This window comes from Danio rerio, chromosome 25 (genome assembly GCF_049306965.1).
Source record: "Danio rerio strain Tuebingen ecotype United States chromosome 25, GRCz12tu, whole genome shotgun sequence".
In the NCBI taxonomy this organism is placed as follows: Eukaryota; Metazoa; Chordata; class Actinopteri; order Cypriniformes; family Danionidae; genus Danio; species Danio rerio.
This window is the reverse complement of record NC_133200.1, coordinates 12206411-12221833: the sequence shown is the minus strand read 5'-3', so window position 1 is coordinate 12221833 and position 15423 is coordinate 12206411. Positions and strand designations below refer to the sequence as shown.

The window sequence follows — 15423 nt, the reverse complement described above, 5'->3', positions numbered from 1 at the left end:
TCACCACAGCGGAATGAACCGCCAACTTATCCAGCATATGTTTTTACACAGCGGATGCCCTTCCAGCTGCAACCCATCTCTGGGAAACATCCATACACACTCATTCACCCTCATACACTACGGACAATTTAACTTACCCAATTCACCTAAAGCGAATGTCTTTGACTGGGTGAGAAAACAGGGAGAACATGCAAACTCCACATAGAAACGCCAACTGACCCAGCCGAGGCTCGAATCAGTGACCTTGTTGCTGTGCTACTACCTACTGTGCCACTGCGTCACTACTATATTATGTTATATTATGTTATATTATGTTATATTATGTTATGGTATGTTATGTTATACTACATTATTTTTGGTTTCGGCTGTGGTTAGAGCAGAAACTATAGAGGCTATCATGATGTTTGTTTATTATTTATCAATTGTTGCTCTATATCCCAACCAGTAACTAAAAAAAAAAAAAAGTAACCAGAGCTATTATATTATATATGTACAGTATAATACTACAAGTACAAATAATAATAATAGCAATTACAAATGATCAAATATGTATTTAAAAAATTACAAAGAACTCTATAAATATAAGACTTTTCTAGTAAAATATGAGTTAAACAACTTTTTAAATGTACATATGTGTTGTTTAACGTATAAAGATGAGACTTTCTAGAAAATGAATCAGTAAGACTTTTTAAAAGCATATTAACACATTTTGTTATATGTATAAGACATTTTTTAAAGAATACATTTGAAATATAAGCTATTTTTAATTCTAGACAGACTGATATACATTTTATATAAGGTAACGAAAATCATATCTACAATAATAATTACACAATTTAATGAATTGCACTTGATAGAGCAATAAACCATTTGAGCAATTATTCTATATGTCATAATAATAAATTAACACTCTTCAGCCAGAACAATTCATAATAATATTAACACAGTTCAAAGTCTTACCACAATTTTAGCCACTATAAACCATTTTGCTTGATTAATATCCAGCACACACACTCCTGTCCGGAAGTAAGCCATTCGAGTGCCACAATTATTTACAACGCATTTGTATTTTCCACAATCCACGGCTTGTGATCTCCCTCTTGTGGTCACACACTACCCCTCACATCCTCATAAACCACATAAGAAGGATATCATGACAGCTTCCGACACACTCACGACAGCCAACACACACTTTCCCTCTGAACCAGTCTGACAGAAAACGCCATTGACATGTAAACACTATCATCGTACATAATACACAGCTGGATTTAGAGCTCTGTAGTATTTCAGCACTGAAGACTTTATGAACTCGCTGGCCAGTGTAAGCAGGGTAATTAACTTCAGAGGTAATCAGAGGAGAAATATGTAGACGGGACACGTTGAGTTATGAGAGACTCGTTGGGAATGGGGAGGCCGAGTCTCGGATTTACAGCCACCGAGTTCAAACAGAGTTTCATTTACGTTAATTAAGGTGCTTCGCTTGAACTGCGGCTCAGGGGAAATGATAGGGACAGACGCATATCATGCTGCACCACAAAAAACAGTTGAAGAGAGGGATTTAATCTTGCTTAATATATTGTAGGGACGAAAAAGAAAGAATTGGTGTAGCTATATAAGAGGTGAAGTCACATAATGCACCACTATTTTGGGTTTAAATCAGTTACTGTTCAAATAAATAGATAGTTTACTGAAAAAAAAAACTATAATTAAACATTTATGATGTTTGAGTTTGAACACATGGAAGGATTCAGTTATGACAGTCTTAATTTTTGGGTGGACTGTCGCTTTAATTGTTTATATATACAAAACAATTGGTGCAGAGCTTAAAACTATATGTAAGCTTTTTTGTTGGAATAAAAAAAGTGCTGTATTTTTATTTTCAAACAAATTCCGTCTCACTCAGGAGGCACAAGAAATCAAAATGGCACCAGACTGACATTTTATGCCAACGTTGTGGGGATTTTTGTTAAGAAATGAAAATCATGTTGACGTCAGAACCCAGGCCAAAGAACCCTGACCCCTTAAGTCAGTCCATAGTCCAATATCCAATGTCCAACCTAAAATCAACCAAATATCAACATCTAATGATGTTACAGCTTGACATTGTGTGGACATTACCAATATAACGTTACCAATATGACTTCTATGAGATGGTATAAAAAGTTAATGGTTTGTTTTGAAATTTGTGAGGCGAAATTTGTTCAATAATAAACCCGAAACACACGTGGTTGTTGTCATGCAGTGAACCTAGCCAATCGTGTGATAACAGTGTTGTCATCGCAGCTCCTGCAGTCACTCTTCTAACCCTGCACCGGCTGAATCAATTGTCTGATCTGGCAGCGCTGTTGCGGTTCCTTGATGCCACATGTGACAGTCACGTGGCGCCGTCGGCGCAGCATCAATCCAGACAAAATTTCTAACCAGCATGCAACGCTTTAGGACAGATTTCGATCGCTGAAGTCGAACACACCTATTGAATTTTGGTCACCTGACGTCACAACCTATATCTAACCTAATATTAATGACTTATGATCTTGTGTGTCATTTCATTTCTTGAAATAAAAATTGTGAGAATATATTTTAATTCTGAGAAGCAATTTGTTTATGTATTTTATGAACTTAATGTCATATTTGTAACTTTTCTTTTGCAGAAATTGCAAATAAAATAACAATGAAAATTGACTGATTAAAATCCTAACTATATTAATAACAACTGCAGAATCGCAAGATATAAACTCCTAATTGTGATTTGCAACTGGAATAAACAAATTTGCGATTTAGTTTTTTATTTGACTGACTTTCCAAAGCAAAAACATTTTGACTCAGTGGCTAATTCGTATGAATTCGTACAATCTAATTTAGTATGATTTGCTCATCACCCAATGACGGTTGGGTTTAGGGGCGGGGTTGGGTGCCACGCCTCTTTTTAAAAACATACAATTTCATGTACAAATGAATTAGCCACTAAACTGACAAAACATATAATACTTATGTTTTCTCGTGAGATCAGGCTGAATTTTTTTTATCTATTTCAACATATTTATCAAGAAACTTAAGTCTTAAGCCCTTGTATTTCACAGATGGCTCAGAAACTTGAAATTGTGAGATTTTATCTTGTAATAAGAGTACAGTGTATAAAGCATCCCTATTTATTTTACTTTATTTATTTCAAAAATTCCCTATACAATAAAGCAAGCCAAAATCTACTGCTGCAAGCACAATTCTGATTTAAAAATCAGAAACTATCCTCCTCAGATTACATTCTCATTAACTCTCACCTCACCCTTGCTGGATGATGAAAGATAAAAGAGAACAGATGTGAAATGAATTTTGCCATTTCACTTTCACATCTTATAAGAAGCGAGAAGCTCTCAGGCGTAGTCCGCTATTGCAAAACCTTCTGCTTTCAAGGCTGACCGTCAGTAATTGCTCTGATGTTAATCACCATGCTGGTTTGTGGCTACATCGGAAGGCCTGTAAGGAATTGTAATCCAAAGAGTGTTTTTGAAGATGCTAATGAAATTAACATTAATCCAGCACAAACACTGCAATAGCAGGCAGAAACTTCAAATACTTTCCGAACTATAAGATTACATTGTGTAAACGACTTCTACACATTTCTTAAACTAAGAAAGAGAACTTGAAAACACACTTTTGAAAAAAATATGTTTCAAAGAGTTTTTAAACCAATACCATCATATCTTATGCAATTTTGTGAAAAATGTCTCATTATACATGTATAAACTGTAAAGTATTACTGTTCATCTATTGATTTGGAGCAAATTTGCTCCAGGCAAGGGCGTAGGATTGGCATGGATGGAGGGGATGTGTTCCCACCAATATCTACCAAGTAAAGAAATGTATTTGCCAATAATTTAATAGACTTTAAAATAAAATAATGCTCTGTCAACCCTTAGTAACCTAACCATGCACAAAGTCAAGTTTGCCACAAGTTCATCGTAATACTATTAACCAAAGCTGTGCATTAAATCCAAATTCAGTTTCGATTTTGGCCTTCATGATCATGAAAAGCAATAACCAGGATAAAACAGTTAAATTGCGTCACACATCTCTCTAAATTTCTCTACATTCATACTTTCTGAAAGCCTGACTGCAGTAAAATCATGTAAATTAACTTTTGCAGCATGGGATGTGATTCTTATTTGTATTAAGTGAGTATTTCATATTATGAAGAACTTTATTCATGCTTTTAAAAGCACAACACTATATGTGTGCTGTTTGATGCATGGCCACTAGGGATGTATGTCCTCACCCAATGTCAAGAGCAAATCTACACTCTTGGTTCCAGGTATGTAAAACCTTTTCTAAAATAAATGACTGAATTGGGATCAGTTTGAAAACATTACTGCCTATATGTATCTTTTTAAAAATTCAAAGGAAAAACTTTGCAGTTTTACAGTAGATCATTGGCCTGTTTGACTATTTAGGCCTGTGATTCCTAATTTATTTGATGCTGATGTAAAATATTTACTACTAGAGTTAATATTAACAATTAGAGTGTACTCTCTGATATTTTAAGGTAAAAAATAGCATTTGACTATACATTTTTAAACTTGTTGCAGTTTTTTGGTTAATGGTCAAATGACATGCCATTAAATCTCACTTATATCTCTCAAGCTTTACATCTGTTGTTTTAGTCATTTTGAAATACTGACAGTGTTCCCAAACAACAAGCATTTGAATGCAAGATGAGACGTATTTGTTCCCATGTTATCATACAAAAAATAGAGCTACAGTGGTTTCCCTGTTTGCAGCAACTTCTGTATTTAGAGGTTCAAGCGGTGTGGAACAATCAAGTGTTAGACAATTCAAGGTCGCTTTTCTGCCCTGAATGTGATCGGGCAGAGATGTATTAGAAACTTAAAATGATCGGCCTGATGGTGGATCAACAGGGGCCCAAAACACTTTATATCATACGAAACTTTGGCTCAAGCCCTACAAGAGGCATACGTCAGATACAGCCTTCACCATTGCAAAAATTTTATGTATTTCGCATTTTTGGAAAAACTTACTTTTACCAACTAGCCCTACTGTAAAACCCAACAGTCAACTTTATCAAATGAAATGAGTGTAGGTAACTCAGCCACTGCTGAGACTGCAGCTCTGCACAAGACTTTTGGCCAGCGGAGAAATTAAAATGATCGTGCCCAACTGAGTTCTCTCAAGGTATTTTTTTCTTTACTCTCCTTTTGGTGAAGTTTTTTTTCCCTCTCCGCTGTCGCCACTGGCTTGCATGGTTCAGGATCTGAAAAGCTACTCATCGATGAATTTGCTCTTCAGTGTTTGGACTCTCAATAATGACTTCAAACTACACTTAACTGAGCTAAACTTAACTGAACTTAAACACTAAAAACTGAACTACCCTGATCCAGTTACTATGACCATTTATGTGAAGCTGCTTTGACACAATCTACATTGTAAAAGCGCTATACAAATAAAGCTGAATTGAATTGAATTGAAAATTGACTGCAAGTTAATTCTGCTCATCTGAAAATAGTTTTGAACTCAGTATTGAAGGTAATAGGTTAATTAAATACACTATTACTTCAACTTAAATGGAGTAAGTTCACAGTACTCATATAGATTAGATTTTTTTTTTACTCAAATAGTATGTAGCAATCGGATTCCTCCAATAGTTTGAGTTGTCTAAACTTATTGGGTTTTACAGTACTCAGTTGGTTAGTGTTCTCTTCATTCATTATTTTTTTTATTCATCAGGTTTTACTGTGCTCAAATTGCTTCATTTACTCAAATGGATTAAGTTCACAGTACTCATTAGGATTCATTTTTGAATTTAAATGGTTTGTTGCAATCAGTTTCCTTAAACTGAGTTACCTTAATTTATTGGGTTTTACAGTGTAGTTTTTTTGCCCAATCTGAACAAAAAGTGGCATAGTCAGATACTCACATGATACCACATGATGGTCTAAGATGCAAAATGGACGAAGTTACTTTGACAAAAATCTCCATAACACTGTAACATTACAGGATATTAATGCATGAGCTTGATCTCAGGTCACTGTAAATGAAAGCAGCTTTTTTTCTCCAAGGTGGTACTTGAGACACCACGTAGCAGTATTGCATTTTATGTGTGTGTAAACAACTGTAGATTGCACAACATTTTACACAATGTTTAGAAATTCTGAACTTTGGTAATTCTGGAAAGGGCATAGAACACACTTCTAAATAAACATGATTATGATTATTACTACTGAAATAGTAATTTGTTGAGTATTTTGAACTAGCTACAGATATATTAAGAAATAAATGCTACATTTTTACAAAAACATATATTGGCATTAAATTGGAGCCCAGAAACTGCTGTTTACAGCTGTATTCAATATTATAATTGGTCATTTGTGACCTTCTTCTAACATGTGCTTTGAACAAACCTTTTTTTTTCAACAGGTTTTCAACACTTCTCAGCAGGCATACAACATCATAAGAAGTTAATATTAAGTTAGATTTAAGTCATGTCGTCAGGTGACCAAAATTCAACATTTAGCCAGCGTCAACGTTATTTTGACTTCCAATAACGCCAATAACGACGTCAAATTTCGTTGATATTTGGTTGATTTTTGGTTATGTTGGAAAGTGACCAAAATCCAGCATCTCAAAAAGGTCATAGTGATAACATCCATACAAGGTCAAGGTGTAACATGATTAGACGTTGATATTTGGTTGATTTTAGGTTGGACGTTGGACATTGACGTCGGATTCTGACGTCAACCCAATTTTCATATCCAAAAAAATCCAACGTCCCCACAACGTTGGGGTACAACATCAATATGAGGTCATGTTGACGTCCTGTGCCTGCAGGGTTGCATATCATGACATTGGTTTGTCACAATGATAGTCCCATCCCATGTTATTGGTTGAATAATGGTGCGTAGAACAAACAGCTTTCCCAAAATTTGGTTTTTATTTGTTTATGGTCATATCACAAACAAATCTGATGAGTTTGTTGGATATAGAGTGTACCCCCGCCGGCTAAATACAACCGCCAACTTGTTTATTGGTGTAAAGCGGCCTTCAGTATACTTGTATTGTTTTTTTTTAATTACGACTAACCAAAAATAATAAATACTTTTTTTTTAGAATTAAAGAATGTGTCACCTCAACTTTTTTTTTCGATGACCACTTTGTGATCCCCAGTTTAGGAAGCCCTTGTATAGGCTATTTCTATAGTACAGAACAAACAGAAAGAACACTACCCACCACAGACAACATGATTTATTGTGTCTTGTGTGGAAGAACTTGACTGAGCCGCCCAAACCCAGACCTGAACCCTAATAAACACCTTAGGGATCAACTCAAACAGCAGCTGTGAGCCAGACCCCCATTTGCCCAACATCCATCCTTGACCTCACTGATGCTCACGTCTAAATGGGAACAAATCCATGGAGTCAAGTTCCATCATTTAGTGGAAAACTGTAGGACGTCTAACACTTCAACTTTTGAAATCAGCAAGCACATACGGAGAAGTTGTTGAAGTGTGCACATATATTTACGCTCCCACATGACATAAACACTAGCCGTGCAGTTTCCGATATTTATTTTAAAAATAATTTAAAAATCTGTCTGATGCCAGGATCACAGAGTGTCCTCAGCACATTATTCAGTTTCACAGATCGCTTAGAGATGTCTAAATATGGGTCTGCAAAGCCACAACGGGCTCATCTGACGCTTGGTTTGCTTCATCATCATCAGCTCGGAGAGGCAATGCCATTAGCACCTCTCGCCTAAATGAACTGTCACGCGGATGACGAAAACAAAGACGCCAGACGCTGTGAAGCTTCCTTCACGCAGTTAGACTCGGATTAACACACTGCAAACCAATCTGCTGACTTTCTGTGAAAACATCATCATCATATATTCAAGGATATACGATTTCAAAAGATAGTCATTAACAGTGATCGACAATAAATGCCTTACAGTGAAAAAAGATTTGTGTCTGAATGATTTTATGGTCACACTTTCACTTTCAGTTTGTTGATAAATATAGAGCCAAACATACGTTTAAAACATCACGAAAAACAAAAACAAAGCCACAGCAGAATGAACCTTCAATCATCCAGCATATGTTTTACACAGCGGATGCCCTTCTAGCTGCAACCCAGTACTGGAAAACACCCATACACTACGGTTAGTTTAGTTCGTATTCAATTCACCTATAGTGCATGTCTTTGAGCTGTGGAGGAAACCGGAGCACCTGGAGGAAACCCACGCCAACACGAGGAGAACATGCACACAGGAATGCCAACTGACCCAGCTGGCACTCAAACCAGCGACCTTCTGGCTGTGAGGCAACAGTGCTAACATTGAGCCACCATGTCACCAAAAGTGTTTTAATGCAGATTGAATAAATAAACACACTAAATAAATTAATGAATTACAATAAAAAAATAATAAAATAAATCAATCAATTTATAAACAAATCATTAAATAATCAATTCAAAATTAAGTAATTAATGAATTTAAAAATAATTAATACTTTTTATATATATTAAAATAAATGTTAAAATGAATAAATAATAAATTAATGAATGTTAAAAATAAAAAAAAAAACATTTGAATTATTTTATATATTTATTTACACACACACACACACACACACACACACACACACACACACACACACACGCACACACACACACACACACACACACACACACACACACACACACACACACACACACACACACACACATACACAATATAGATATATTTTTCAAGACACATCTTAAAAAAACATCTTAAAGTGAAAAATACAGCTTAAAGTGTCATTTAAAAGCTTAACTAGGTTCATTGGGTTAACTAGGCAAGTTAGGGTAATTAGGCAAGTTATTGTATAACGATGGTTTGTTCTGTAGACAACCAATAAATATATAGCTTAAAGGGGGCTAATAATTTTGACCTTTATATGTTTCAAAAATATATAAAAAACTGCTTTTATCCTAGGTGAAATTAAACAAATAAGACTTTCTCCATAAGAAATTCTGACTTCAAATGTATATACTGTATATACACACACACACACACACACACACACACACAGGAGCGGACTTGACCAATAAGCAAGGTAAGCAGCTGCTTAGGGCCCCGGGAATTTAGGGGGCCCCGACCAATGCCAAGTTTATATTAATCATATAGATTAAACTGGGGCATACTGCATGTACTGCACATGCAAATAGTAAAATCTAATCACAAATATGGATTTAGTTCATGAACTTGTTTTTTATTTGTGAATTTATTGTATTTACTTTTTACATTTAAAAGAAAAAAAAGTTCCACTTAAAATATATATTTTAATCTGCAGTTATTTACAAAAAAAATCTACAAAGAAAAAAAGGATCTTTAGAGAAATAGAATGTTTGGAGTTTCAATGCTTGGGCTCCATACCTAGGACTGCTTAGGGCCCTGAAATCACTAAGTCCACCCCAGCGCACACATACACGCGCACAGAAAGATAGACACGCACAAATACATACACAAACAGACAGAAAGACTGACACACACACACACACACAAACAAAAGGATAATGTTCTGTCAGAAATTTGTGTGCATATTTTAGTTAAATGTATGCACATTTCCATCAATTGTAAAACACAACACAAAGCGATTCAAATTATGGATTAAAAGAGCTTACATTGGGTCATGTTTTTTAATACTTTCCCTTGAACTGTACCTTACCGATCTTTTTTGTGTCTGTTTGTGTAAAATTGTCAAAAAGTTAGCAAATTCTAACAAAGCAGAATTAAAACATTTTATAAAATTGACGAACGTCCTGTCAGACATTATTATTAATAACATACAAATTAAATGCGTAAAACAAATGAAATAAAAATCACTCTTACATTGCATGCATGGAAAATGTATGTACTTACAGCTGATTAAATGCTGTCTTAGCTTCCTAATCAAAGATGATTTGGAAAATGTCCATGGTTGTGGTTGGCTTGCCTGTGCAGGGGCATCAGGTTCAGATGAATCTTCACGTGTGTCTTCCATCTTCAACTTGCGTTTTAGCAAGGACAAGACATAAAACGGGCCTTTTTAGAAAGAAACAAACAGGCCTCCAATAAGATCAAGTTTTAGGACCAATGGCAGTCAACAACAGTACACAGAAACTGCTCTCCAAATGTTCCACAGCAAGAACATTGCATTCGAAAACGCTAAGTGCTCCAAGCACGTCATGTGGGTCATATTTTACTATTTGGCAAACAAGTGCACCATGGCCAGTGCAATTTACAAAGTTTACGGTGATCTTCTAATATCACCAGGATTATAGTCTATGCTATTTAGGGGGACATTTGTCATGACGGGATAACCCGAGGGCTCTCCTGTGACCCTGTTAGTGGCCAGCTGCATATCTGTGGTGCATAAAGTTTAAAATGATGAGGGACATTACCATCTTCTCATCATCCATCAAGAGTGTCGTCCGTCAAGCGGAATCCTTATGAAATGTGATGCTCATGATGATGAGCCATCTTTCAAAAGACACTTTACGAAAATTGAGATTAATTAGGAGGTCTGAATGCTTTCATATGGTTTTTCTGTTTATAGATAGATAGATAGATAGATAGATAGATAGATAGATAGATAGATAGATAGATAGATAGATAGATAGATAGATAGATAGATAGATAGATAGATAGATAGATAGATAGATAGATAGAAAGAAAGATAGATAGATAGAGATATGCAAAACAATAAACAAAATGAATTGAATCATAGAAAGAATGATAAACAGAGAAAACGTAGACAGAATGACAGATTCTGTTCAAAAATGCAAAAGAATTATAGCAAAAATATTGACAAACAGAACAGAATGACAAAGAAAATAGAAGAATGGTATAGAATGATAGAATGGGATGATAGAATATGTTATATAGAATGATATAATGAGCTGAAGAATGACAGAGAAAATAGAATCATAGATAGAAAGAATGAGAGACAGAACAAATAATGAGGTGACAGAACGATAGATTCAGTACAAAAGAGATATTTCCAGAGTTCGCCCTTAGCTGATGATTGATTATAGAGCTTGTTTGGCATGCTGTCCCGGGAGAGAGTCCTAAACTCGTGAGGTCTTCGAGCCCGGGGCTCCCCCCGTTGCAGGGCAACCGGAGAGCCCGGTGAAAACCCCCGCAAACACGAGAAGAACATGCAAACTCTGCACAGAAACGCCGACCTGGCCAGGTAGAGTCCGAGCCGGTGGCATTCTAGCTGTGCGACCGTGGTGCTAACCACTAAGCCTCCGTGCTGCCCTGACAAGGAAATGGGGGGAGGAGTAGGGGAGGAAGGGGGATTCTTAAAGACGAAGATGGTTGAGGTAAGATATTCTGGTTATTTATAGGGGTTAAGGAGTCGTCTGATTGGTGAATCAGTGTTAGCTAATGTGGACCAGGTGCTATCAATCATAAGCGCGTGCTCCTCTTGAAATTAGTTTATAAATAAACTTCACAAAGAGCAAAAGAGAAAGAGTTAACTGACAAATAATTAATTGAATTGATAGAATGATAAAACAATAATTAGATAGAACAAAAGACAGAATGATAAAATGATAGACAGACAGACAAATAGATGGATGGACGAATGAACGAATGGAGATGATGGATTTATGGATGGATGGATGGATGGATGGATGGATGGATGGATGGATGGATGGATGGATGGATGCATGAAAGACAGAATGATAGAACAAGAAAAACAACGGACGGACAGACAGACAGACAGACAGACAGACAGACAGACAGACAGACAGACAGACAGACAGACAGACAGACAGACAGACAGACAGACAGATAGATAGATAGATAGATAGATAGATAGATAGATAGATAGATAGATAGATAGATAGATAGATAGATAGATAGATAGATTGATAGATAGAGCGATGTCAGATACTAACTGTCAATATAAGTATCACACTACATTATTTAATCTATCTAATCTTTTGACACCTGGTTGTCCCAGTCTGCTTTAATATGGCACTTCTTCGAGATGTAAAATTTGATATGTCCCATATAGCATGCCTTTTAAGTGCTAAACCTTTTTTTACCTCAGCAAAAGCTGCTGTAAGCACTGCAGTAAGTCTGTGGTTTTAATATAGTGCTACAATTTCATGATCTGACTTCTAATGACCGCAGCACATGCGGTCGAAAACCAGGCCTGGCTTGCGTGTATTAGCGCAGTAAAGATCAGCACATTTCTTACACTTAAAGAGCCTTTGGTCTCAGATTAGGTTTAGACAACTAATGGAAGAAACTCCCTTGGTGAACTTGCAGACGAAACACAGTTAATTATGGCCTCCAATGAAATTCTACCGTCTCTATTTAGCCAAGCAAGAGACAAGGCTGTGGTCTCAATGCACTGGCCCTGAAAATGCATTCAGACTCGAATCGAAGTGAACTTGATCATATTACACAGTTCAGCAGCACAGGGAGCAGACTTTCAAATACACAGGCACAAGTGGTGAACCTAAAACAACAACAAAGCATGATAGGCCACCAGAGTTGTCATGATGGAAAGATCATCGGGTCACAGGGGGCACATTTTGAGAGAATAAAAAAAATGCTTTTAATCGAAATGGGGTTTCCGTAAATAAATGAAACACTCACGAAGCAGTAAATGCATACAAAACAATGGTGAGTATGGGAGAGTGGGGACGCTTGCAACATGGGTCAGTTGCAACAAGACTTACTCCTCCATTCAGGAATGAGCTAGAGTGATGATATTCATACATATTCTCAGTTGGACCTCCTTCAGTTTGAGAGAAATCAGCCATGTGACCATTCTCTAAGTATAAAACTCATTTTTAGGTCAAAAAGTATTTTATTTTAATGAAAATTTCTCATACTGTCTAATCTGTTTTTCTGAAACATTATTCATTTATAGAATTTAAATCAATGTTTTCTTAGCTTTAAATAGGTATACTGTAGCTATCAAACCTTAAAGCTATTGAATCTCCCTAGCATAGACAGTTTAATCAGGGTTGACAGAGTTGAGTCCCCAATTACTTTAAAAGCTTGCAATATTAACAATGTACAATTTTAATTGCATCACAGTTTCAGTGTGATTTAATTTGAAAAAAAAAATTATTTGATTAATTATTAGATTTCAAAGTTCAAAGTAGTTTAGTAAAGGTTCAGTCTGAATTTTCAGTACAACATTTTTTTTGTTTCATTTTTTTTTTGGCCTGATAATTGGTTGCTTGTTCATTTAATAGTCTGTATTTGGTAACACTTTACAATAAGGTTCATTAGTTAATGCATTTACTAACATGAACTAATCATAAACAACACATGTACTGCATTTATTAATCATAATTGAACACTTACAAATGCATTGTTAACATTCAAGTCCATGCTTGTTAACATTAGTTAATGCACTGAGTTAACATGAACTAATAATGAACAACTGTATTTTCATTAACTAACGTTAACTAACATGAACAAAACAGTAGTAAATGTATTGTTCATTGTTTGTTCATCTTAGTAAATGCATTAATTAACATTAACTAATGAACATTGTAAAGTGTGACCCTGTATTTATATTGCCAGTTTAACACATCTAACAATTTAACCAATTTAAATTTAGTCTGTTTACCAAAACAATAAAAAGAACATCCAACCTGGTGTTTTAGATTTCGTTTTATGATTACATTTTAATGACTGTTGCAATTGTTTCTGTGGGTTGTTGCAACCGTCCCTCTGCAAGGGGTCAGTTGCAACATTTAATTTTGTCAGTTCAATTGGTGTTTTTGTGTGGACTTTGCATGTTTTCCTGGTTTCCTCCAGGTGCTCTGGTTTCCCTACGTGTGATATAGATGAATTGGAAAAACTAAATTGGCCGTAGTGTATGAATGAGTGTGTATGGATCTTTCCTAGTACTGGGTTGCAGGTGGAAGGGCATCCGCTGTGTAAAACATAATCTGGATAAGTTGGCCGTTCATTCTGCTGTGGCGACACCTGACACAGTTCGATATTTACAAATCCACATTTATTTTATTTACCTTGAATGAATGAATGAATAAATTAATGAATTAATTAATGATCCATTTAATAGTTCAGTAGATTTTTTTGATCAGCATGGTGGCCCAGTGGGTACCGCGGTCACCTCACAGCAAGAAGGTCGCTAGTTCGAGCCTTGGCTGGGTCAGTTGGCATTTCTGTGTGGAGTTTGCATGTTCTACTAGTGTTCGCATTAATTTCCTTTGGAGTTTCTCTGGTTTCCCCCACAAGTCCAAAAGACATGCACTATAGGTGAATTGAGTAAACTAAACAGTGTCCGTGTGAATGAGAGTGTATGGGTGTTTCCCAGTGATGGGTTGCAGCTGGAAGCAAGTGGTGCTCGCTGCAGAGCCATTTGAGGAGAGCTGAGCTCCAGCGAGGGGGAGCTTAAGCTTGAGCTCCACCTTTTTTGCACTTCTTCTATGAGTGATGTCACTGGGGGTAGGGTTAGGGGTGGGGTTGGTGTACGCATTAAAACAGCTTACAGAAGGAGGAGCGACAGCTCATGCTCCCCCTCGCTGGAGCTCAGCTCTCCTCAAATGGCTCTGCAGCGAGCACCCTCTCGCTGGAAGGGCATCCACTGCGTGAAACATATGTTAGACAAGTTGGCTGTTCATTCCACTGTGGCGACCCCTGAATAACAAAAGGACTAAGCTGAAAAGAAAATAAATGAGTAAATTGTCATGGCTGACCAGCCATTAACAGGTATTGGAAATATTTTTAATATTAATATAACTTTACCCTTAAGGATCATTTTATAAGTGATAAAATATGAATTTATAATGACATTTATACTGATTAATACCAAATGCAGTGTTGTTAATATATAAATCACTTATTATACTCGAGGTAAACAATGTTGAATTTATGATATGGTTTATCACAGCTATGAATACACTACAATACACTACATCCACTAGATGGAGCTATATGCATTGTGTATAGAAATCTCTTTACAAGGCTTGTAGTCTACTTATAAACAAACATATATATATAAACTAATAGAACTACATGCTGGAGGATGCTGATGATGTGGCAAAACGGGAAAAAAACTAACAATTCTATAAAGGAAATTTAAGTAAGTCTTGTTTTGATTTCCTGTTAAAATAGTCCTATATAATCATTTATACGTAGAAATGCCACCATGCCCGATGAATGTTTTGTCATTGTTGCAATTTGAAGAAGCATATGTAAACATACTTCTCTTCTAATTGTTGTGATGGCCTGTCATCGCCCATCGTGACGCTCCGCCCACTTTTCATCCATTGGCTGCTTCGTATAGAAAACAGCGCAGAACTTTAGGTTGGAGCGCTCCCATTGGCTACAATTTATATTTGCATAAGTTCTCAGCTCGTGATTGGTCGACGGCGCGTCAATCACTCGCTACAA

General features: G+C 36.2%; 1 protein-coding gene across 41 annotated transcripts in view; it reads right to left on the bottom strand.

Moving 5' to 3' along the window:
- Nucleotides 1–15423, bottom strand: part of agbl1 (AGBL carboxypeptidase 1) — a 395646-nt gene that overhangs the window by 305560 nt on the left and 74663 nt on the right. For 14 of the 41 annotated variants that reach the window (XR_012400283.1, XR_012400288.1, XM_073942869.1 and 11 more), the window contains one exon: nt 9910–10071. The exons of the other annotated variants lie outside the window; for them this stretch is intronic. Coding sequence is in view for 12 of the 14 variants with exons in the window: in XM_073942869.1 (XP_073798970.1) it covers nt 9910–10071 (162 nt within the window). In the remaining 2 variants the exon portion in view is untranslated. The remainder of the gene's footprint in view (nt 1–9909; nt 10072–15423) is intronic. 41 annotated transcript variants of the gene reach the window in all.